This window comes from Solanum verrucosum, unplaced genomic scaffold (genome assembly GCF_900185275.1).
Source record: "Solanum verrucosum unplaced genomic scaffold, falcon-dt-bn FXZP01000103.1, whole genome shotgun sequence".
NCBI lineage: Eukaryota > Viridiplantae > Streptophyta > Magnoliopsida > Solanales > Solanaceae > Solanum > Solanum verrucosum.
In genome coordinates, this window is record NW_026020048.1 from 7,812,109 (window position 1) to 7,834,982 (window position 22,874).

Below are 22,874 nucleotides of genomic sequence, written 5' to 3' on the forward strand. Positions count from 1 at the left end.
TTTTTAGGATTGACTAAAATGGAAAATAATTCATATAAATTGGGACAGAGGAAATGATATATATGGTAGGAGTGTTGCTGAAATTAAGTAGTTTTTCCAGATACATGTATCGTCGTGTATGTCTTCTTTAATTTTTTTTAAAAATGTATCATGTATGTCCAGCCATGTGAACTCAACTAATATTTTACAGTTCACACAAGTAGAATAAATACAATTTAGGAAAAAAAATAAATGATCCACACACAAAAGCTCTAATTCAGTGATAGGAACTAAAAATGTTTTTAAACGTTCGATATTTTAAATGTTTTATTAATTAATTTCCAAAGAAGTATTTTTTTTGCCTACTCCTTGTCAATCAAGGAATACCCTTCACCTATATATATAGTGTTTAGTAGAGCAATGACTATTGAAACACTTATTGCTCCTCTTGTCATATTTCATTAAAATTTCTATTCATATATATACAATGGCTTCTTCTTCTCGTCCACGTCTTCCTTCTGATATAATTTTCAAGATATTAACTAGAACATCATTGGAAACACTAGACACTTTGCAAGGCTGTTAAAAAAGAATGGCACGATATGATTTTCGAATCGAGTTTCATGCCACAATTTTGTTCTAATAGTCAAAATATCTCAGGATATTTTGTCCAGGGTCGGTTATTTGGCGACCAGTTATCAGAATTTGTATCAATGGATGGTTGTTCAGGGAATAGTACTACTACAACCCCATTCCATCTTCCTCGTCCTGATGAACTAGTAAAGCTTCCGGCATTCTTCGTCAACACGAGGATTGTGGCCTCCACAATGCAAGGGATTCTATGTTGTGTAATTACATTGGGGAATTGGAGGTCTAGATTTCATATCTGTAAGCCTAGCACCAAGCAATGGGTGAAACTTCCTAGTCCAAAAATGCGTTATATTACCGAAAAAGTTGCTCTCATTGTGCTGAGATCAAAACCTCTGCATTTCAAGATTATAAGGTTGTCGTCCCCTCCGACGTCTCAGCCTTATATCATTATAGCAAACTGGGGCTGATCACTCACTATCGATGTGAGATTTTTGATTCAGAATATTGGAGGTGGAGGCAAGGAAAAGATATATTGTTGTTATCTCTGTCATCCTTCTTTGAGCCATATGCTCCAGCAGTGCATGCAGCTGGTTTGATTTATTTCCAACTATGTCATGGTCAGGTGATGGCTCTAAACTATGATGGGGAAGAAGTTTTTCCAAGATTCTCTCTTCCAAATTGTCCCGGTATTGATGATAAGTACAATGATGGTCACCGGCTTATTAACGAGTATAAGGGGAAGCTTGGGTGCACCTGTTTGTCACCCAATGGGATAATAATGCTTTGGGTTTTCGATAATAGAAGACGAGATTGGGAGTTGATCATTAAGGAAGTAGACATTGAGATTATAAAGGGCGAGGCAAAATATGCAATCCCCCGTGGGTTTTATAATGCAGATATTGCTTTGATGGCACAGGGCAATAGAGTTTTCTTCTACAAGCTTCAAGACAAGAGCTTTAACTTAGTTACACTGAAATGCCACAGTAGACGAATATTCTTCCCTTTCCGATCAGATTTAGAGCCAATGGATATAAGGATGCCAAGAGCAACCATAATTTCCTCCACCAAACACCTTTATCGTCCCTCTTGGATTTCGTTTGTTACTGTTTTCTTGTTTCTTTTCGGTACTTTTTTGTTGTTTTCTCATGCATGAGATAGTTGTTGTAATGACCTTGCTCAAATATATATATGTTGAAAAACCTAAGAGCTGTTTCCTTTTATGGTAATTGGTCCAACATAGTAATTATTGTTCGTCAAGCTTGTTTTAGTTTGCCATTAATAATCAGTTGCAGTTTAAATATCAGTCTTTAATAGAACGAAAGTCCGCAAAAAATTCATATAGCCAACCCTTTGTCTTTGCATTGAAGGCCTAGTTAATTGTTTGATAATTGCACCTGTAATTCTCATCAAAATTGTTTTGAGAGTTGGCATGGTGAATTTAACATATAATAAAACAGAACAAAATCAATTACCTCACAGATGATCGAGTAATAATATCAACTCTATGAAAAAAAAAAGATGAAAAACCCCGTTTACACCCAGACATTTGCTCTACGCAATATATGTTTGCAGTTGTGTAAAAGTAAAATAAACTACACAATCTTTAAAACGCAACGTCTGCTCGAGAATGTACAATAATATAAATTCAACATAGAAAGTTGGAAGGATATATATACAATACTAAACCCAATCAGGTCCCAAGTTGGAAACTTATGAGAAAGGGACTCAGTAACTGAGCTTGATAACACGAGACACCCTCTGGAAGAAAAGTGGACACATATTCGGGCTGAACATGATTGTATCCCTCATCCATTCAGGGGCCACTCTCTCAAAAGTCCCCAGTGACAATACGCGGTACACCAATTCTGGTTCTGCAGATGCATTCTTTGTCAACGTCAGACTAAAAGATAATCCTGCACAAACCAAGACAATGGACCTTCAGATTGTAAACTCCAAAAGTTGCTGTTATCAATAAACAAATTAAACTTGGAGTGATGCATGCTTCACTTAGCAACGAAAAGAAGAAACATGACAGCACCACAGAGTTCAATAGCAACCGTATCACTTCCTCCATGCATCAAACTAGAGTAATGAGGCAAGTTTATATTGTCTCCGCAAAACAAACATGTGGACATCGTTTCCTTGTCAGTATGTGTGAACTAAATACAGCCAAAGACCATAAAGCATACTATATGACCACAAGAAACTGTGGAAACATAGTTAGTCCAGCTAGATGATCAATTAGACTTGTCGGTAATTCACACCATTATTTTATCCTAAGCCTTTCTAGTTCTCTCTCTGTGTGAGGGTATCGCAGCACATAAATATTAAAGAGCAACTATCACAATGCTGTACTTTAAATTGGAAATGAAAGAATAAAGGGAAATTGAAAATTCTGATTATCTGAATGAAGTTCAACATTAAAGAGCTGGCATATAAGGGGCCTAAGTGATTCCTTTCTAATTTAGTAATTTCCATAAATTAACAGCTCTCTGTTCATTCAGTGGCGAAAACAACTACGTTCTCTTGAGTGGCAAATTTCATCAATGTTTGAGGTTGTATTTTTTACTTGAATTCTTCAAAATTTAGAAAATAATAGTAAACACAAACTAGAATACTACTATTGAATGAAAAAATTCTAGCACAAAACAATATGATTTAAAAATAATTTGATGGTCAAATTAGGGGTCATATGGTGAGGAACAAGTTATCCCGGGTTATGTTATCCTGGGAAAAGTTGTTCCACCATGCATATGGGATAATTTATCCCATCACTAAGGTATAAAGTGTGGGATAAATAATCCCAGGATTGCATTAACCTCCAACCAAACAAAGGTAAAATAGTCTTGCACTTTATCTCTAGGATTATTATTCCTTATACTTCAAACCAAACGACTCCTTAATTTAACCAAAGATAGTTAACTTGAAGATGTAGATACAGTTGAGTGCACTGTGGTAGCAAATATATAATAAGACAAGTGAGAATCATTTAGTAGCTCAAATTACACCATTAAAAATATAGAAGTTCACCACTCAAACAACCCCTGCTTGGTTTTTATACAGCTGTTGTCGGTAAAATCACAGAAATGAAACTTAGGTGGCATTTGGTTCAAAATTTGAAAGAGCTTTTGAAGAAAAAAAAAAATGAAAAAAATTCAATTTGACACCAAGAGAAAAACTTTTTCCAGTTTTGCATATAGAAATGAAACTAAAGATGTAACAATCAGATGATTTCTTATAAACCATCTAGGTTTCTGATTATAAGCAAGCACCATTTCAAGTTTCAGCGACTAACTTCTCTTAATTGAGGATGTTTTTCTGATTATCTCTCGACTCCCACAAGACAAATTAAGATTAATATCAACCGCATATTGTAATGACTTAGATCCCAAAATTTAAGTTCATACAAACTTTTAGTTTTCAGTTAAATTGGACATACTGCCAACTAGTTATTGTTAGGTCAAATTATAATTAAAAAAAAAATAAAAAAATAAAAGTTCAACCAAATAAAACTCAAGTCATCAAATAAGGCACATTTCCTAAGACTATTGAAACTTGAACGACGCCTCTGTAAATTACAAAGATTTTAAAACAAGTATTATCACACATTTGCTTAGGCAGTAGAAAATGGAAGTGGAAAGAAAGAAAAAGGGCCAAAAATTGAAGCAAGATCCAGGATAACAAAGTTCCTCCAGAAATTACCGCTCGACTCATGAAGAGCTGATATGCATAATTCTTCATTTTCCATCACAGCCGAAAATTTCATACCGACTAACCACTGAACAAGGTCTTGGAAGATGCACGAGGCTGGAGATATGTCAGCAGCACTATCACCTAAAATATCCCATCAAAGGAATAGTTACATAAGAGGAGACGACACATATTAAAATTAACAACTAAAGTTGGGACAAACCTGAAATGCCAACATTTCTTCTACAGCAAGCAGGCTGCAAAATATTGCCTGATGGTCAGAATAGTAAAATCCCAGCTCAAGTTTACCGGATAAACTAGCATATGTGATAGAAATTGGAGAGTAGCACTGACCTCGGTGTACTTATATGAACTCGTACTTGGTTGTTCAGGTCTATTTGGAAGTTCTTCCATGGGAGACGGTGTATGTGTGTCTTGTACAATGAGCAAAGACTGCCTACGGTGTTTCTTGTTTGTTATGGTTGAGTCATCCAATGCATCTGGAATAGAATCTCCATCAGTAATAATTTGTCTGCTTTTTCCTTTATCATTGCTAGCATTGAAACAGGTTCCCTCCTGATCAAGTTGTTGAAGCCTCTGAATTTCATCACGGAGTTCCTTATCTGCAGCATTGGCAATATCTATATAACTATTTGGATTTCAAAATTGGAAAACTTATTCAACAGAATGCAAATATTAATCTCCAAAAAAGTTCAAAAGTAAACAGCAAAGCCATAATAAGAAGCACTAAAATCCCCAGAGGAACACAATGAATAGTTGCCTTCATAGAGCAATTAGCAAATCTCTATAGCTATAACATATTAGCAAATATTTCAATTCAAAAACTGAAAATGGAAAGTACTTACTAAAAGTCTAGAACTTGAATGAGAAAAAAACAGAACAAAAGTCAAAATAGTGAGGAAAAACAGAGGTAGAAGTAACTCTGAAGTCTGAAGAAGAAGGAAAAAGAAATAGAGGAAGAAGAAATTTGAAGAAGAAAAAAGAAGGAAAAGAAGAACTATGTATTGTTTGGACTTTGGAGTCGCCGGAGAAGTCTAGTCGAGTAGACGGGTTGGAGTCGCAGTCTAAGAGTGCAACTGTGCAAATTTGGAAAGAAAACCCTAAAGTTACCTTTTAACTTTTAGAACTCTAAATTGGTTGCTTATTTTAAGAAAATACAAAAGGGGACACCTTTCTCGCCTTTGTTATCATGGCGTCGCCTTGCCACAAAGCCAATAGGCGATGAAGGGTCACCTCACCTTGCCTCTCGCCATTGGCAACAGGGCAATCGCCTATCACAACACCGTAGAAGACACAGATGGAGCATCTAGTTTTGTAGAAAGTAGACAGATAAAGGCATCAAATATAAAAGAATGTTTGAAGAAATAAACCCCATCTGAGGCCACCAATTGCTAAGACTGTCAAACAAGCATTGAGGCTGAACATCTCTCTTTTTAAATGGACATAAAGAAATCACATCAAGTCCTGAATGGATTGAAATTCAAACATGTTTGAACTATAGAGACCTCTCTTAGAAATTTTATGCTTCAATAAGAGTAACAAGAAATTGAACCTTTGAAGTCACTGGTATTTTCTTCAACTTGCATATACGTAGACTTAACCACAAATCCAATATCTTTAAAGCAATACTAACCTGCCTAGCTGTCTAGCAGAAAATATAGATAGGACTATAGACATTATAAGAGTTCTACCATGACTTAAAATTTATCCTTACTCTTCAGGTTCTCTTCCATCAAAAGCTTTTGGTATTGAATCATTTCTTCATCTTTGGCAGACCTGCAGCCGAGTTAAGTACACATTTATATTCTTTTCATTATTCTTACTGAATAGAGTAAGCCTTTCTCATGAGTGCAGACCTCATTGATGTCATTTCACTCCTCAACTCATTTACTTGTTCCCCTAGTCTGTCCGTTTCACTTCTCAAGTGGTCAATCACTGCATCAGCAGCTGAAAGAAACAAAGCTGCATGTCAAACCTTCAACCAAGTTTGTATCTAATGTAATTAAAAATAGCACCTATGAGTTCTCCAAGTACAGATTTCATCTGGAAATACAATTTCATACTTTCAACAGAGACTCAACGTATAGAATGTGTAAGAAGATGACAAATACAATCTCTAAATTGGCAAAACGTAATAGCTACAAAAGAAAAAGGGGAAATTCCATAATTATTAGATAAAAATCAAGGTAAGCATTCAAATATAAACCTACCAGCCACATAATTCACAAATTTCTCCTCTTGTTCCCGATTCAGGTTCTCCATGCTAGTGTCTTTTTCTTTCTACCAAAAAAAAAAGATGAATGAAAAATCTTACTCTTGCAAAACCACCAATTGTAAACAGGAAAAGACACTAAGTTCCCACCTAGTTCAGCTCAAAAATTAAATTTAAAAAATGAACTTGTACAAATCCGTAAATACCTTGAGCTTAGCGTACTTGTTGTAGAGCTTAGAATAAAGCGCCTCCATCTGAAACAAAAACAACAAACCCGTAGAAATAACAATATTAGTAACGGAAAATGCTCTTGAGAACCCTAACATTCAGATTTGAAGATTTATCAGTGAAATTAACAACATGTAAAGCTGAATTCATGAACTATACCTTGGGTAAAGAAGCCGACATCGGAAAACTGGGGAATGGAAATGCCGGCGGCGTTGTTCAATTCAGTTTCTCAAAACGAAGAATTTGAATGACGAGCTTTGGCGGGAGATATGAGAAATTCCCAATTTGGAGAATTTCTTTCTTTCTACCTAAATTTAATTTAAAGCAACTTTCCGTTTGGGCCTCGGGTCAGGTTGATCCGGCTCATTTTGGGCCTTATAACGCAATTTGACTTTACGTTCTGGGGATTATTTCCGTTAATTTTCGAGGAAATGACATATATAGACAACTGCTAATAACTATTAGCAACACATAGCCCAACATTAATAAGCATTAAATAGACAAATAAAGTATTAGCACAAATTGTCCTAAAATTAATTCGGCATATTAATAGGCATTTTTTCCCTCCATTATGAAACCAGCAGTTAATTATTAGCATAAATTAAGGAGACATTGTTTTTTTTTTCATGGGTATATTTAACTCTTGTATTGATAAAGATGGTCATTCATTTTCCATGAAATTCACCAATTCAAAATCAGTGTATCCAAAAAAATGAACGCACTTCAACAACAAACAGAGAAAAATAGATGACATCTTTGATAGTTTTGATTCATCATAGCGAAGAATGCGATAGTAAAAATTATTTTGTTTATTCAACAGAAGGGGTGGCTATTACAACAAATATTGATTTTGATTGATTTAAATTAATTTCAACCCATCTAAATGCGATACTTTCATCAATTCCTTTGGATTTCATTATTAGATTAATAGGTAAACAATTAACTAAATTATCTTTTATCACATGATTAGTTTTTTATCACGTGAATGAACAATCATGTATACAATGCATTCATGTATACATATTCGTGTATTCATTCACTAAAAATATATACACTGAATCGAGTAATCTTTTATCACATGAATGAGTTTTTATCATTTGAATGAACAATCATGTACACAAAAATTCATGTATACATATCCGTGTATTCATTCACTAAAAAATTGTATACATTCCATAATCTTCCTTCAGTGTGTAAATGGGGATTGCACTTGGAAATTAAAATGCTCAACATTACACAAGTAAAAATTATTCAAAGTTAGACGATTCATCACTTTCTATAATCCTTCTCCTTCTAGCAACATCAACTGAAATAACTCTTTTCTGAATTTTTTTTATCAACATCACCAACCAATTCACATTGTTTACCTTTAAATTATCCTTACTACGAATCGGCTACCGCGAAGAACTTGCATGACTAAAATTTGAAGTTTTGGATGGTGATTCAACAAAATCAAAATTAGAATTTCCTTTTTTAGGAATAATTCTAGGAATATTTTTCTTAACCATGGCAATTGATACCAATTACTATCTCCTTAATTTTCACCCAAATATAAAAACTTTCAACTTGAAAAATTTAAAAACCAAAAAAAAAATTAACAATATAAAAAGTGAAGACATGCAAATCTTCTAGAGAAGATATAGCATCAACTTTTAACACTTTTGTTTAAAAGGATGAAGAAGAATGATATAAATGTTTACATTATCAATAAATATTCACCAATAAAAGAAAACGTGCATATGAGAAAAGAGGAGAAAAAAAAGTGAACAAAATCCCACTTCCCAATAAAACTGCAACATGCTGCTACCAACTTTAAAAAAATAATTAATTTAAATATAAATTACTTCCCATATATTAACGTGGGTAAAAAGGGCCAAAATATGCCAATTTTATTTTTAAAAATACTTTTTTTGTTATAAAAATAAGAAGGGGCTATATGTTGCCAATTAGTTAAAAGAGAGTACATGCTGTGCCATTTTTTCTTAATTTTCTATAGATTGGGCGGGTTAATGATCCGTTAATTATTAACTCTATCTATCATTAAATCTGTATATTATTATTTTGACATGATTTTTTTTGGAATTGATTTTTCATATTATATTTTACTTCTCTATAACAATAATGACATTCATATAATAGTATACTCTTTGTAAAATTTACCCTTCTATAACACTCATACTCAAATACGGTATAATAATATTTTGTAAGAAATATATTATGTATATAAAAAGACTAATATAAAAGTGTTGATTAACAAATATTTTGTAAACAGATTTTGTAAGAAATATATTATATAGAAACTGTATATTTTGTAACAAACTATTGAATGCCCTTTATTGAGAGTTTGGACAAAATCTTCGTCAATTCAAACGGTATATTGTCACTAATAGACTAGAATTTACGAAACAACTTACAATTAGGGGTATACACAGACCAAATTGATTTCAAACCATTTGTATCGAATTTTTAAATTTATAAACCAAATAAATAAAAGTCAGATTTTTCAACCTCGATTTTTTTTCTCCAGATTTTTTGATTTCTGCGAGTTTTAGGGGACTAGAATAACTAGCTCAAATTGCTTTAGCTCCCATCGTGATTTTATCCTCAATCCACCCATGTCGAGATAAATATATAACCTTGAATTCGCGAGTTCAAAATAATATAATCTCATTACTATTGTAGGAGTAAACTTTTTATAAAGTTGAAGCCAAAACAATACCTTCGATCAATTGAATTCTTACGTGGTTGACTTCACAAGTAAGCAAAACCAGGATAGATTTATTGAAGATATTGCCTATAGTACTAAGCATTCGGATTCTTGTTATCTGTCTAGCACTATATATTGTCCATGTGATTGTGGAAAAGGGAGATGACATATCACATATACCTTCTTTGGACATTTGTTTGCATGGCTTTGGTACCTCTACTTTTCCTTAAAGCTTCAATTATAATGCTAAGTGAAAAAGTTTATTATTAGTATAGGTCACATATTCACATGCATCTCAAATGTGATATATGTTACATATATACAGTCATTATACATATTCAATGATTTAACTCAACCCTTACTACTAATACTCCTTCCGTTCACTTTCACTTATTCACTTTGAATATGACACGTTTCTTATGAAACTAGTGAAATACTGATTGATATATATTAGCATTTCATCATAATATTCATATTAATAATCAATGTCTAGTTTTATGTCTTGAGAAATAATTTGAAGAATAAGTTGATGCCAAGGTAAAATATTAAAAATATTATAATTTTCTTTTGATGTGCTAAAAGTGACAAGTTAAAAATAAATAAATATTTTAAGTATAGTATTAGACAATTAAAAGTGAACGTAGGGAGTACACACTACATCTAGAAAAATTATAAAAATAAAATGATACTCCTTTTCCATTTTATATAACATGATTTATAGTAAGGGATATTCAAAACAATTAAAATTTTGTGTCAATCCAAACATAAATCTACAATCTTTTTAGGATACAATTTACATATTTAAAAGCTCAAAATATATTTTTAATAGCTATGAAATGAGCTAAAAACTACATTTATTTTGATGGATGGAGTACAGTTTAACATGAATCAATAAAAAAGAAGTATAGATAGAAAATAAAAGAAACTGCACCAACCAACGTATTAGCAACTATAGTTTATAGCCAACCAACAAAGTTAGTGATGGATTAGTAAGTAATCATTCATTTCTAATCAAAATTTCAAATTTGAGTCTTATTGAATATATAATCAATCGTCTATATTAAAAAACACTTAAATAGGTCTCCAATTATGATTTTTTCGGCAATAAATTAAATTTAGTTAGACTTCAAAATTAATAGAGATACAAACCATAAAAATACAATTGACAAGCCAAACCTCAAAAATTAGATGATATATAGACAAATTGTTGATTCTGTGCACACTATTTCAACAATAAAAATAAGAGGTGTCCAATCTCATTCATTCATATTTTTAAATTTTAAATATAAAATCATAGTCACATACCCCACTTAGCTTTGTCAAAAAGCGTTAAGTATGGGAACAAAGCAAAAATACGAAGTAAAATGAGACAGAACTTTATAGTATTATATTATTTATCAACTTTTTATCTCTCTATTACACTTTCAATACCAACTTGCCCCACCATACCCTTTTCTCATTACCAAACCAACAATATATTAATATTTTTCATTAAATTTCTGCAACTTTACTAAAAATAAAGATTAAAATAGTGATATCTTGCCTTGTAGGTCAAAAAACCTATTTTTATTGACATGGGCTGTGCAGTTTCTGTAATTATTTAACTGTTAAGCCAATTACCAATGCATGCGTTAAAAGATTCTGCTAGACTCTGTAGTACCACTAGTACTTCCTTGCTGAAAACGAGTGTACAAGCTACCCAACAATAGCAACAATAAGAAGAATAAAACTGTAAAACTATTTGTCATTATCACTCTCTTTTCCCTGAATTTATACTAGTCATTTGTGAGATTTTATTGGGTATGTTAGTGTAGTTGTTAAAGGAGCTAAAAGACTTTGGTTTGGGTATGCATGAAGTTTGAATGATTGTGTTGGCTAGATTTGAATTGCTAAATCTCATGCTGCAATAGGCATTATGTTCTCCATAATGTTTGTGACTTCCAAACTGCTTTAGAGGTTCAAATTACAAAGAAAACAAATTCTTATCGAAATTACCAAATTTGATCATTAAAGAAAATTTTTCAAATTCTCGAAATTGATGAATTTTATCTTTTCCTATTGACATGTTTTCTTCTATTACTAGGAGTGTTGGGAAAAAGTAGAAAAAGCAAGTGACAATTCTCGTCCATGGAAATTAGAAGCAAAAGTGGTGAATTCAGTGTTTGAACAATCTAGCAAAAACTAAAGTAAAACTTTAATAAATCACTTTACTGTTTATTCTAAACACAAAAGATGAAATTTGGAACTAATTTTTTGCTTCATCCTTCCACACATAATTAAATTAGAGAAATACAAATTACTCGCAAAGTGAACTTTTTAGATCAAAGTCATTAATGAAATTTCAAATTTACGATCATTGTTCATGGTAATTTGCCGTAAAATTGGAAAAATTACGGAATTAAGCTACGTAAAAGGATATACTCTGCCACACAAAATCAAAGAGGATTAATAAGTTTTTAACTCCTAATATATGATTGCACTACTCGTATTTATTTTATGTCTAATTAATCAGGTACAATATACCTAGTAAATTGGTAATTTACTCGGGTATGCTCACAAGTACAGGTCGCCAAGCCCTCCTCAGTAGCCGTTGCCGGAATGTCGCCGATAACGGCCGAAGCGAACGTAAACCTATTCTCCGAACAGCTGATCCCGAGCTAAACCCGCCGCCGGCACCAGAGGCTGCCGGCGAGAGTCCTTGTCTCGTATTTTCAGCAAACGACGGAGGCGACGAAACAAACAAGTCCTTCAGCTTATGACTGACCACAAGTTCCTTCCCCTTTTCCGTCGAATCGCGTTCTCCAACGAACCGATCCGGCGAACAGACTTCCCGTCGCGGCAGCCTACGGCCACTTCCGCCGCCGATGCTACGGCTGAGGAGCATACGGAGAGTCTTCCGTCGGCGGAGGTGAATAACTGGGCTTGTTGTTGGACTCCGGGTTGGACTTCCTGCTACTGCACATTGAGTTGCGAGAAGCTTGAATTTCTGCAAAGTAGCCATTTTCGTTGCGATCTGAGGTAAGTATTTCTACAAATTTAACAGTATTAGTAAAAAAAATTTGGTTGGCAAAAATGGGAGTGAAGAGAGGGGGAATTGGGAAGGGAATTCAGAGGATTTAGCAAGGCCGAAGAATATGGACCGTCTGTTTTGGGTCTTTTAAGGCTTTTCTTTATCCTCCCCACTTATAAGCCTGCCGCGGTATTATACTGAAACTGAAACGTGGCCTCTTTTCCCAAGTTAGGAATCACTCTTCATTTGTGGGTCCAGTTTTTCTTCCTTTTTACCATATCGTATTAGAACTTTTTTAGTTTTGAATTTAGCCTTTATATATACATATTGTTAACCTAAAAGTAATTTTTACACAAATTTTATAGTGTTAAAAGAGCTAATTACATCTTATTCATATATTTTTTTAAAATTACAAAAATTCTTAAATTTGGTAAAATTCGGATACATCCAAAAATGTTCTGATATATCGCATTCCAATTTCAGATACATCGCGTACGTCCTGATAAATCACCTATAGTGATATATTCGGCCTATACATTGCATTAAGTGATACATTATGTTTCAATACATCACATATAGTGATGTATTACGTCCCGATACATCGTGTGTGCCTGTATGGTGATGTATCCAATCGATATATCGCGTAAAGTGATGTAATCGAGAATATGAGAGAGTAGGGATTCTTATAATCTTTTCAAACGGTAAAGAATTTTAGAGGATATGATAAAATAAGTTATGTATTTAGATAATTTTTTCTATTGTTAATACATATCGTTAATGTAGAATGAGTTATTGTAAGAAGTTTTAAAACTATATTGTATATGAATTTTGTTTATTAAGAATAAATGGCCACTTGTATATTCCCTAAGTTTCAATTCCATGTTCTATGTATACATATTGGTTGAACGTGTTCGTGCATATTTATCCAAGTTTGGGACCATTATAATTCCTATGCGCGGTATGTGTATACATTGACTGGACCCGTTCATTCTTCCTTATCAAAGATAGATGAAAGGACCACTCTCCATTCTTTAATTCCAAAGATACGTTAATTAGTTATCATTGAAAAATGAAAAAGTTTTCAATTAGTAGTTAATGAAATTTGGGATTGAGTTAGGTTTCAAATTCATATTTTACATGGTATCAAATGAGGACTCATCTCACCCAATATATGTTAGACCTGAAAAATTCTCACATACGAATTTAATTATGTAAAAGTGAATTTTGAATTTCAAACGTAATTGTTTTTTACATTTTATTTATTGGGATAGATGATTCAACCATGTTATTGTGCCTTTGAGATCAAGATTTAAGAGGAAGCAAGAAGAGTAAAGTTTGGATTTTGAATATTTAAAAGTTAATGTATATAATTGCATGCGTATGTGGAGTAGTTGTCCATCAACGGAACAAAATAGGATGATGACCATCTCATTATTCGGCGTTAACGCTATTGTCACCAGTATCGTAACTTACATTATCACATTTGTCGTTTCCCCACTAATTTCTTATCATTTCTCATGTTTGTGTTAACATAAGTGATTTGTTTTGCCTTTGAAATGTATCCACGTGTAGCATTCTTACATATTAATAGCACTTCTTGTTTAAGGCAATTTTTGAAAAAGTAAAATAAAAAATTGTCCACTTTACCATACTTTTAATACGTATTGAATTTTCTCAATTTGAATTACAACGTACGTTTAAATATCTTTTTGTTATTAGTTTAGTTTATGGATATAAGTATCTCAAATAACCCCATAGGCGTTAGACCGAGCAACTAAATTAGTGTAGATCGCTTATTTCAAGTGTTTTTATGTTAAAATAAGTTTTAAACCGTTTAAAGTGTTCGAATAAAATTAAAAACATCTTATACTTGTTATAAAGTCAAAATAGCAAAAATAAGTCAAAAGTCAATCCAGACAGGCGATTTCTAGGGAGTAAATTAGAGTAAGGCGATTTATTAGTACTAGAGCAATGTCATATTTGCGTTAATTTTATGTCAGGTAGAAGCTAAAGAAAGTAGGTGGTAATCGGAAAGGAAGTCAAGGCAGACGGCAGTAGACATTCTCTTTGTGAGGGGTTAAAATTGCTTCCATTTTCTTTTGTTAGTTTTCATTGACTTGGAAAAAGTTGAAACATTCAATTCTATGATCAGCAAGTAAAAGCCAACAGGTATTGAGCTCACCTACTTTGCAGGATCACAAGGAAATTTCCACAATTACTACTGATGAATGACATTCTAGGATTAACTGCTTCCAAATCGAAATTTGGAAGTCCATCAACTCTGTAAAAATTCTCCTCTGAAATGACATATAGTAATTAAGCAAACTATTGTGGCCGGCCAGGAAGTCCTAGAATTTAGAAACAATCTCTTTTAGCAATAAATGCAAAATAAAGTTGTATACGATAGATCAATCAATGTGGTCCTGCAGGTGTATTCTCAAATTGAAATTTATGCGTTTTTATAATGATCTCATGTTAATATAAAGTGATTACTGAATTTACAATTAAATATTTATATATATTTAGTGAATTTTTTTGAGGAAAAACTAATGAATTCACGTGAACGACTATAATATATGCTACCTCTGCTCTCTAGAGCAATAGGTAGGGTGTTCCCACGAATTGGAGTTCTGTTCCTTTTTTCTCTTTACAATTTAATATCAGAGCATGTTCCTTAGGCAAAACCTAGCACTCCAAGCTACGAATAGGCTCAGAATATGTTCTGCTGCAGTGCATTTTTTTTGCATTATTGTTGTTGCATATGATTTTCATGTCCTCAGCATAAATGAACTTTAAGGTAACAGAAGGTCGGTAAAGAAACAAAACCTGATGTACAAAGAGCAAAAGATGCATATATATGTATACTAGAATGTTGGCAGCCCTATTCACTATTTATATACATTGCCTTACGCGAAAAGCAGTTTTAGATAATCTCCCACAGAAAATATTGACGATAACAAGATAACTATATGTAAGCAAAAATAAGAAATTAATTATCTATGGAAGACGCGAGATACTAGCCCAAACATGACACTGATCACAAGTGCCAAAATAGTAGTTGCTTCTCCATCTAGCATTGAATTCAACCGACCTGAAAAACATATTTCATCCACTAGAATGTGGTGTGGAGCTGTCAACTCATTTGTCAGTGGCAACTGAATCCGGAGAAGAAAAGGAGTCCTTTAGGAGCCCAACATCATCTACCACAATATCCAGTACCTCAGCATTGTGTGCTTTCGACTCTCCATTCTGGATGCCTCTCAATGTCTCCAGCACTTCTTGCATTGAAGGTCTCAGATCTCTCTCTTGTTGCAGACATCGGAAAGCTAACTCAGCGACTAATGTAGTCATCCTCCTCACGGAACTGTTTGTTGAGTATCCAAGACTTGGATCAACTAATTCATGAATTGAATGGCCTTGGATCTTGTTGACAGCCATATTAGACAAATTAATATCATGGCGGTGCCTGTTGGTATCCACAGCTTCTAATGATGAGATCAGCTCTACCAAGACCACCCCAAAACTATAGACATCACTCTTTTCAGTGAGCTGGTAACATTGGTAGTATTCAGGATCAACGTAGCCTGGTGTACCCTGTGGAGCAGTAGAGACATGTGTGACATTATTTGGGAACAGTCTTGATAGCCCAAAATCAGCAACTTTCACATGGAAATCATTGTCTAACAGAATGTTGTTGGTTTTGACGTCACGGTGTATTATATCTGAGGAGTGGAGATAAGCCAGAGCTTCAGCAGTCTCAATGGCTATGTTCATTCGGACAGGCCAAGAGAGTAAGCCAGATTTGGCCCGTTTACCATGCAGATGATCTGCCACTGTCCCATTTGGTATATACTCATAAACAAGCAGTAAATCTCGGCTTCGTTTAGATGTACACCCATACAACATCACTAGGTTCTTGTGGCGGAGCTGAGTTAAAATCTCTACTTCATTCATGAACTGCTCCACACGCTTGAAATTGTTCTCATACAAGCGCTTGACTGCAACCACGCGACCATCATGGAGCTTGCCTGATAACAAATTACTTGGAATTGTTAGGAAGCCCTCTCACAAAGTAATAATAATGCAAGAAAGAGAATACACATACCATAGTACACGACACCAAAACCACCATCCCCAAGTTCTTTAGATGGATCAAAATTATTTGTGGCTTCTTCAAGTTCAGCAAAACTGAAGACATGTGCCCCAAAGTAGGAGCTTCCCCTCCCGTAATCAGCTTCAGATTTGGAAGAGGGATAAGAGGGAATGCTTCTGGTGAAAGTGGTTGAAGAAGGAGTAGAAGAGGAACTCAGCCCATTGCTTGAACTTAAAATTGGAAGATCCTTCCTTTCGGTTTGGGAAGCTGAAGTCTGTGATGCAATCCGCTTTCTCTTTTGTCTGCAGAAGAAGACTAGCCACCCAACACCAATGCCAGCAAGTACAGCACCTCCTACGCTAATGCCTGCAATCGAAAGAAGAAAGTTTACAATCTTCTCAAGGCATTGACCGTGTCAATTGAGTTGTACTCGTATAACATTAGAACAAAGACAATACCTACTGCAAGTGGCGTCTGATTTTTCTTTCGATTATCTGCAAAACAGTCATAATGTCGTCAATTAAGTGGTAACTACAATTGATGCTCAGGTAAACATAAGGTATATCCGGCTGTAATTAGGAGAAACTAACAAAACTCATGTGGCGAGATGAAATGGGTGTATTCGCTAATAATAGATCTGAAAAGTACAAACTATAAGAAAGAAGCATACTGTAACAAGAATTCCTAGGGATACCTGAAGAGAACATACCATGGAAATCTAAAAACTAACATGAAGATTCTAGTAAATCACATTGGATTACACTTCGTTTCAAGTTCACTTTTGTGTTAGTACGTCGCATAGTGTTTTTTAGGTATCCCTTGAATCAAAGACCTATATAATAGGCGCTATAAGATAACAACTACTCATGCAGTCATAACAAATATAAATGCAAAAGCATGAAATTATAATTGGAAACAACCTCTCTAACTTCACAAGGTAAGGCGAAGACTGTGCACACAACACCCTTCCTAGACCACACTTGTAAGATTACACGGGATACACCACTACACATATACCAATCAACCGCAATGTAATCATGTCGGAGTAGAACAAACAATGTCTTAGACCATGAACTCAGGATTCATCAACTAGAACAATCGACACCTATATGTACCGATTCTCTAACTGGGTTACTGTTAAGCTAAATCCATTCAGTCCCGAATTTCAAACTATAGATTTCTATGTTTAATAATAAGAACTCCTAATTAGTAGTAAAATTAAAGGATAAAGTTCTCAGTTGTCAGTACCTTGTGAGGAACTTTCATGAGAATGTTCTTGAAGAAATGTACAAGGCATTTCTCCACAAATACAAATTAGCTGAGACAACCCCACAATAAATCCGCAATTCCCACCCAGACTCTTGCACTCAGAACAGCGCCTATCATAAGGGGTATCATATTTCACACTAAACCCCTGCATCAATGCCTCCCCAAGAGTAATCTCATTGCTATATAGCATTTTACCAACTGTTCTAAACATCGGAACAGTGACCATTGTTGTACAAGTTATGACATTCAGAAAAGGGTCACTTGGAATTGGACCTAGTAAGTAAAATGCGCCGGTGAAATTCAAACCGTCTACACTACAGTTGAACAAATTCTGAGGCGTGATAACCAATGCAGAAACATCGCAGCCGTAGCTCAACGAAAGTTCATCGTCTTCGTTACGGTCGACGTTGAAACGAGTAGAATTAAAAGTAGTGTTGATGAATTGCGAAGGGCAGGAATTTTTCCAGAGGTCGATTCTCGATACGGTCATGGTCTCTGATGACTGATTAATAGAAAGAACACGGTAAGTAAGTGATTGGTGAGTGAACTCGGTGCGTTTGTCGTCAACACATCGGAGTTTGAAATCCGGGAGGCCACAGTAGTTAGGGCGATCGCCGCCGGTGAATGGGTAGGTGATGTTACGGATGGAACCACAGGAGAAAGTGAGATGACAATTGGGGAATAAGACGTTGTCATCAGAGAAGGAGAAGGAGAAGGATGTTGTGAGAATAAAGGTGGCGAAGAAGAGAGTAGTTGTGGTGGTGGCGCCGCCGCGGCCATTGGTGGTGGTGGAAGGATAGGAGAGAGTCATTTGGAATACGAAGAGAGAATGAGTGAGTGAGAGTCATAGATAGAATTATTTGTAGTCTGTAGATTCATATCTGTATATTATTATTGAAAGGGAATTTGGAAGATGGTGAGAATCTGAGATTACATTTGAAAGAGAGAGACAAAAAGGATTTGACTGAAAGTTGAATATTATTACTACTCACGTTGAATATGAAAAGAAAGAAGTTTGAAAGACGCCTAACTTTTAATGAAACATTTTAACTTGGTCTAATATATTTTAACTTGGTCTAATATGACATTAAGTATACATTTTAACTTGGTCTAATATGACATTTATATCATTCAATTTTGGATATACAAAAATGTATATTTAAATTTTGTATGAAATAAAATAAGTAGACATATGCATCTACATGATATCTCACACGAATTAGCATATAAGATGCGTATATCTACTTGTTTAATTTTATACAAATTTAAATAACTATTTATTATAAATAGAAGGGTAAGTTTACTATACCATCTTTTGAATATAATAAATACAATATTTAAAAAAATATAATAGAGAAATAACTATTTAATGATAAGGGTAAATTATGAACTAACTGTAAAATTATCAATTGATTTCATAAAGTGGATAGATAATGTTAGCTATTCCAAAATAGTATAACGGACAACATCCAAAAATAGAATAGTGGACAACAATTTGTATAAATAAAAAATTGAAGGACATAAATATGAAGTCAAGTTAAAAAGGATATTTATTTATTATGCCAAAAAATTGAATGTTAAGGATCTATATAATTTATAAACCAAGACCAAAAGAGTAATTACTCCCTCTGTTTCATTTTACTTGGTCTTTATATTTTTATTTATCCATTTTAATAAATTAATTTTTCAGATATTTTTATTTGTCCATTTTGATAAATTAAGTTTTTTAATTATATTTTGCCCATATTACTATCTTTAATATTAAATAACTATATAAACTAGCAATAATTAAAGTTAAGGTTTCAGTATATTATTAATAAAAATTAATTCAATAAAAAATATTCTTAACCAAAACTGTCTTAATATTTATGTCAAGTAGATATGAATTAAAGTAAAATGAAATCGGGGGAGTAGCACCTAACTTGGTGTGGTCAAACCTCAATAAAATTGAATCATAAAAGGTTTAGTGTGAATTCCACTAGAAACAAGAAAAAAAAAAAAACCAACTGTAATTTTTTATTTTTTATTATATATGTTTAATGCATTGATCAATGAATAGAATTATCTAAAATCAAATTGTGTTTTTTTAAAGAGGCAGGTAATATATACAATAATTTCACAGTAAAAAAGTCGTTTCAGTTTCCCGCGTTTTATTCAAGCGCCAACCAAGTTTGAATTATAACACAGAACTAACTAAAAGTAAAAGAACTACAAATAAAGAACTGTATCCTTGTTTACTTTGTCAATAAAAAGGTTCAATGAAATATATGTATTTTTTCTGGTTAGTTAGAGAATTATTGTACTTTTCCTATTATTTATAATATTTTTTAATCCGAGGCTTATTCTACTCGGATTAAGAATAGTAGTTTCTTGTGTTTTGACAATGCCAAATGTTGAATTGCCGACGAGAAGTAAACAATACAACAACGGCAGAAACACAGACACAGTACTAAGTCTAAAATTAGGTCCCGAGTTTTTTATTTTGTTGTAGTAATAACATATCTTATTTTTCAAAGATTTCAAATTTCACATAAGGAAGTTCGTGTACGAATATTCTTTGCATATAATATATACAATTATTTACGTTGATATAAAAAAAAAGAAAAAAAGGAGCTATACTAACACGCTCAAGAATTGGGGCTGGACCAAAGTAGATAGAGGGCTAGAGGCTGTAGTATTCAGAGTTTCATATGGAATTTGGACAAAATTAAACCCGTACAAAATTTTATAGAGAGTTTAATTCTAGGTAAGCAATGCAAAAAAGTACTTCCGTTGGTCCATATTATATAATGTTTTTAGTTTTTATATTTAGTTCGAAATAAATATTTTTTCAAAATAATTAAGAAGGTTAGGTTTTTTCCTTCAAAGTTATCCTGATTTTTGATACTATACTGATTGCGAAAGAATCTTTACTAAGTTAGCGTATGTAATTCAAATCTCTTGGGAAAGGACTGGAATGATGGTTTGGATCGGACATGTATTTATCTGGAAACGAATGGACGAATTAAATTATGAGTAATAGTAGAGAGAAGATTACCGCCGGCTTGGTTTTGTCCGTCGTTGCAGTCGTTTGAATGAGTACCATTTAGACAATGGCAAGCAAAGTCTCCAGAATCTGGATTGGATCCACATCTTCCACCTGACGTGCGGCATTGTTGGCACTTAGAATCAATACCTGCCGTCCAATTAACTGAAAAACCGCCAGCAATGGCTCTTCTTAGAACTTCCACGGATGCTGTAGGACTGGCTAATGCCACAGCACTCGTTTGATTGACCCTAGCTATTATTTTTTCCTGGCATGTTACCAGACTAAGGTCGAAGGGAACGTTGATCAGCGTGTATATACCAAACATGTTGCTATCGCAATTGAACCTATTTGGAGGCGAAGGTGGTAATTGCAAACCAGGGCGGACGGTGCAGCCGAAATACAGAGTAATATTCAGGTCACTAGAAACATAGCTGAAAGTGTTTAAATCAAAGGAGGCATTCTTAGGATTATCCAAACAAATACTACTCCGTAAATCATCCCGAGCCAGGGTTACAATTCGATTAGGAGCGTTGATATCTATCACTTCGTATCTTGTAGATTCAATTGCAATTTTGGGTATGTTACTTTCGCACTTGATCTCAAAACTTGGATGACCACAATACTCTGGTTGTCCCCCTCCCCAAAAAGGGTAACCTATATCCATGCTGCCGCAGCGAAACAGCTCACCACAATTCCTGTATTGCTCGTCATCTTGACAGAAAGACCCCGGTATATAGATCAAGATAAATATTGTGGTAGTGAAGAGCAAAGAATAAGGATGCATTTCTGTTTGATTAAGGGAACTAGCACCACCTAGAAAGAGAGGCGCTAACTGGTAGTGGTGGCAAAAGAGCTTTATTCAGGAGCTAAGCTGAAAGGAGATGAGGACTTAAGGGACAGAGAAAGGAGTTTGGAAGAGAACAACAAATTAAATTAGGAAGATGAGACATAAAATTCAATGATAAAGATGGGGTGCTGTATTTGTCATGTTTTGGTCAACATATAGCTACCAGTAGAACGATCTTTTGACGAAACAGATACCAAATTTCGCATATATTTACAAGAAAAGGGTGATATAGAAGCTTCTATTGGAATTTAGTGGTGCTAGACTTGGTCTAATTCAACAAACACCGTGTCTTAAAAAAAATCATATTACTTTAATTATATATAAAACCACTAGCATGACTCACGAAATTTAATTAATAACTATGATAAGAGTCGTCTATTTATATTTGGTGAGTAGGAACTAATTGGTCCCGTGAAAGAAACCATTTAGCTAAGACGAGTGGTCATAAAATCAAGACATGTATTATGCGCTAAAAAAACAGATGAAGTACCCCAAGTCATGTGCTAAATAGTTCATTCTAACGTGTCAAAACTTGCGTTACATGACGGATGATAAGATATCCCATGATTGCTCCACACTGCCATTTTCTTCATATACTGAAATTCACTTTAAAGCTTATAAGTTGGTCAAATTAGTTTATAATCACTTTTTGGCACACCTATTTGTTTGGTAACACCAAAAGTTCTTATAAGTCAAATTCAACCAAATGACATAATTTGGTCACCTTTAAGTTATGATTTTACAACTCATAAACACTTTCGGCCATTTTTACCGAAAAAAGTGTTTATCAACAGGTTTTTACCAAATACAACTACTTGCACTTCCGTCCACATATGTAATTGATTATTTATATAATCAACTTCAACATCTAAAAGTAGTTTTCAGCTCTTGAAACTTATCAACTACTTTTTAATCAGTCAATCCAAACGGGCTCTATGTCTCGAAAATTAGAGATTCGTGTGGTCGTCAATTTGGTGACAAGTATTCAAAATGATAGTGGCTAATCGTAAACTAAAGGTTAAGATGAGAATTTCAGGCGGAAATGTGATCAGAGTAAGGATGGACAAACATCCATCTTCAAAACCAGAAGATAATAGGATTAAGAAATATGTTGCATGGTAAACAAATATATCGTGGGAGAAAGTTGGTATAAGTATTTCCTGAATAAGTATGAATTACACTCTACAAAGGAGATGAAC

The 22,874-nt window shown here is 33.9% G+C and overlaps 3 protein-coding genes across 4 annotated transcripts; all 3 read right to left on the reverse strand.

Annotated features, from left to right (window-relative positions):
• Positions 1 to 2,101: 2,101 nt before the first annotated feature.
• LOC125822356 (uncharacterized) lies at positions 2,102 to 6,996 on the reverse strand. Of its 2 annotated transcripts, none has more exons than XM_049501752.1 (9): positions 6,881 to 6,996; positions 6,700 to 6,747; positions 6,492 to 6,561; positions 6,138 to 6,228; positions 5,996 to 6,057; positions 4,615 to 4,883; positions 4,484 to 4,517; positions 4,273 to 4,404; positions 2,102 to 2,483 (listed from the first exon to the last, which is right to left on the reverse strand). In XM_049501752.1, the coding sequence occupies exons 1-9, from the start codon at positions 6,899 to 6,901 to the stop codon at positions 2,296 to 2,298; spliced, it is 915 nt and encodes a 304-aa protein (XP_049357709.1). In that variant the 5' UTR covers positions 6,902 to 6,996; the 3' UTR covers positions 2,102 to 2,295. The 2 variants fall into 2 exon arrangements, with proteins under 2 accessions (XP_049357709.1, XP_049357710.1); XM_049501753.1 differs by having other exon boundaries at positions 2,193 to 2,483; positions 4,339 to 4,404.
• A 4,757-nt stretch (positions 6,997 to 11,753) lies between these two features.
• Positions 11,754 to 12,474, reverse strand: LOC125822366 (uncharacterized). Its single transcript, XM_049501764.1, has one exon. It carries the CDS (start codon positions 12,427 to 12,429, stop codon positions 11,968 to 11,970), a length of 462 nt encoding a protein of 153 aa, XP_049357721.1. The 5' UTR covers positions 12,430 to 12,474; the 3' UTR covers positions 11,754 to 11,967.
• A 2,819-nt stretch (positions 12,475 to 15,293) lies between these two features.
• Positions 15,294 to 21,734, reverse strand: LOC125822346 (LEAF RUST 10 DISEASE-RESISTANCE LOCUS RECEPTOR-LIKE PROTEIN KINASE-like 1.4). Its single transcript, XM_049501742.1, has 4 exons — positions 20,838 to 21,734; positions 16,990 to 17,025; positions 16,544 to 16,897; positions 15,294 to 16,466 (listed from the first exon to the last, which is right to left on the reverse strand). Exons 1-4 carry the CDS (start codon positions 21,610 to 21,612, stop codon positions 15,577 to 15,579), a joined length of 2,055 nt encoding a protein of 684 aa, XP_049357699.1. The 5' UTR covers positions 21,613 to 21,734; the 3' UTR covers positions 15,294 to 15,576.
• Between the last annotated feature and the right edge of the window lie 1,140 nt (positions 21,735 to 22,874).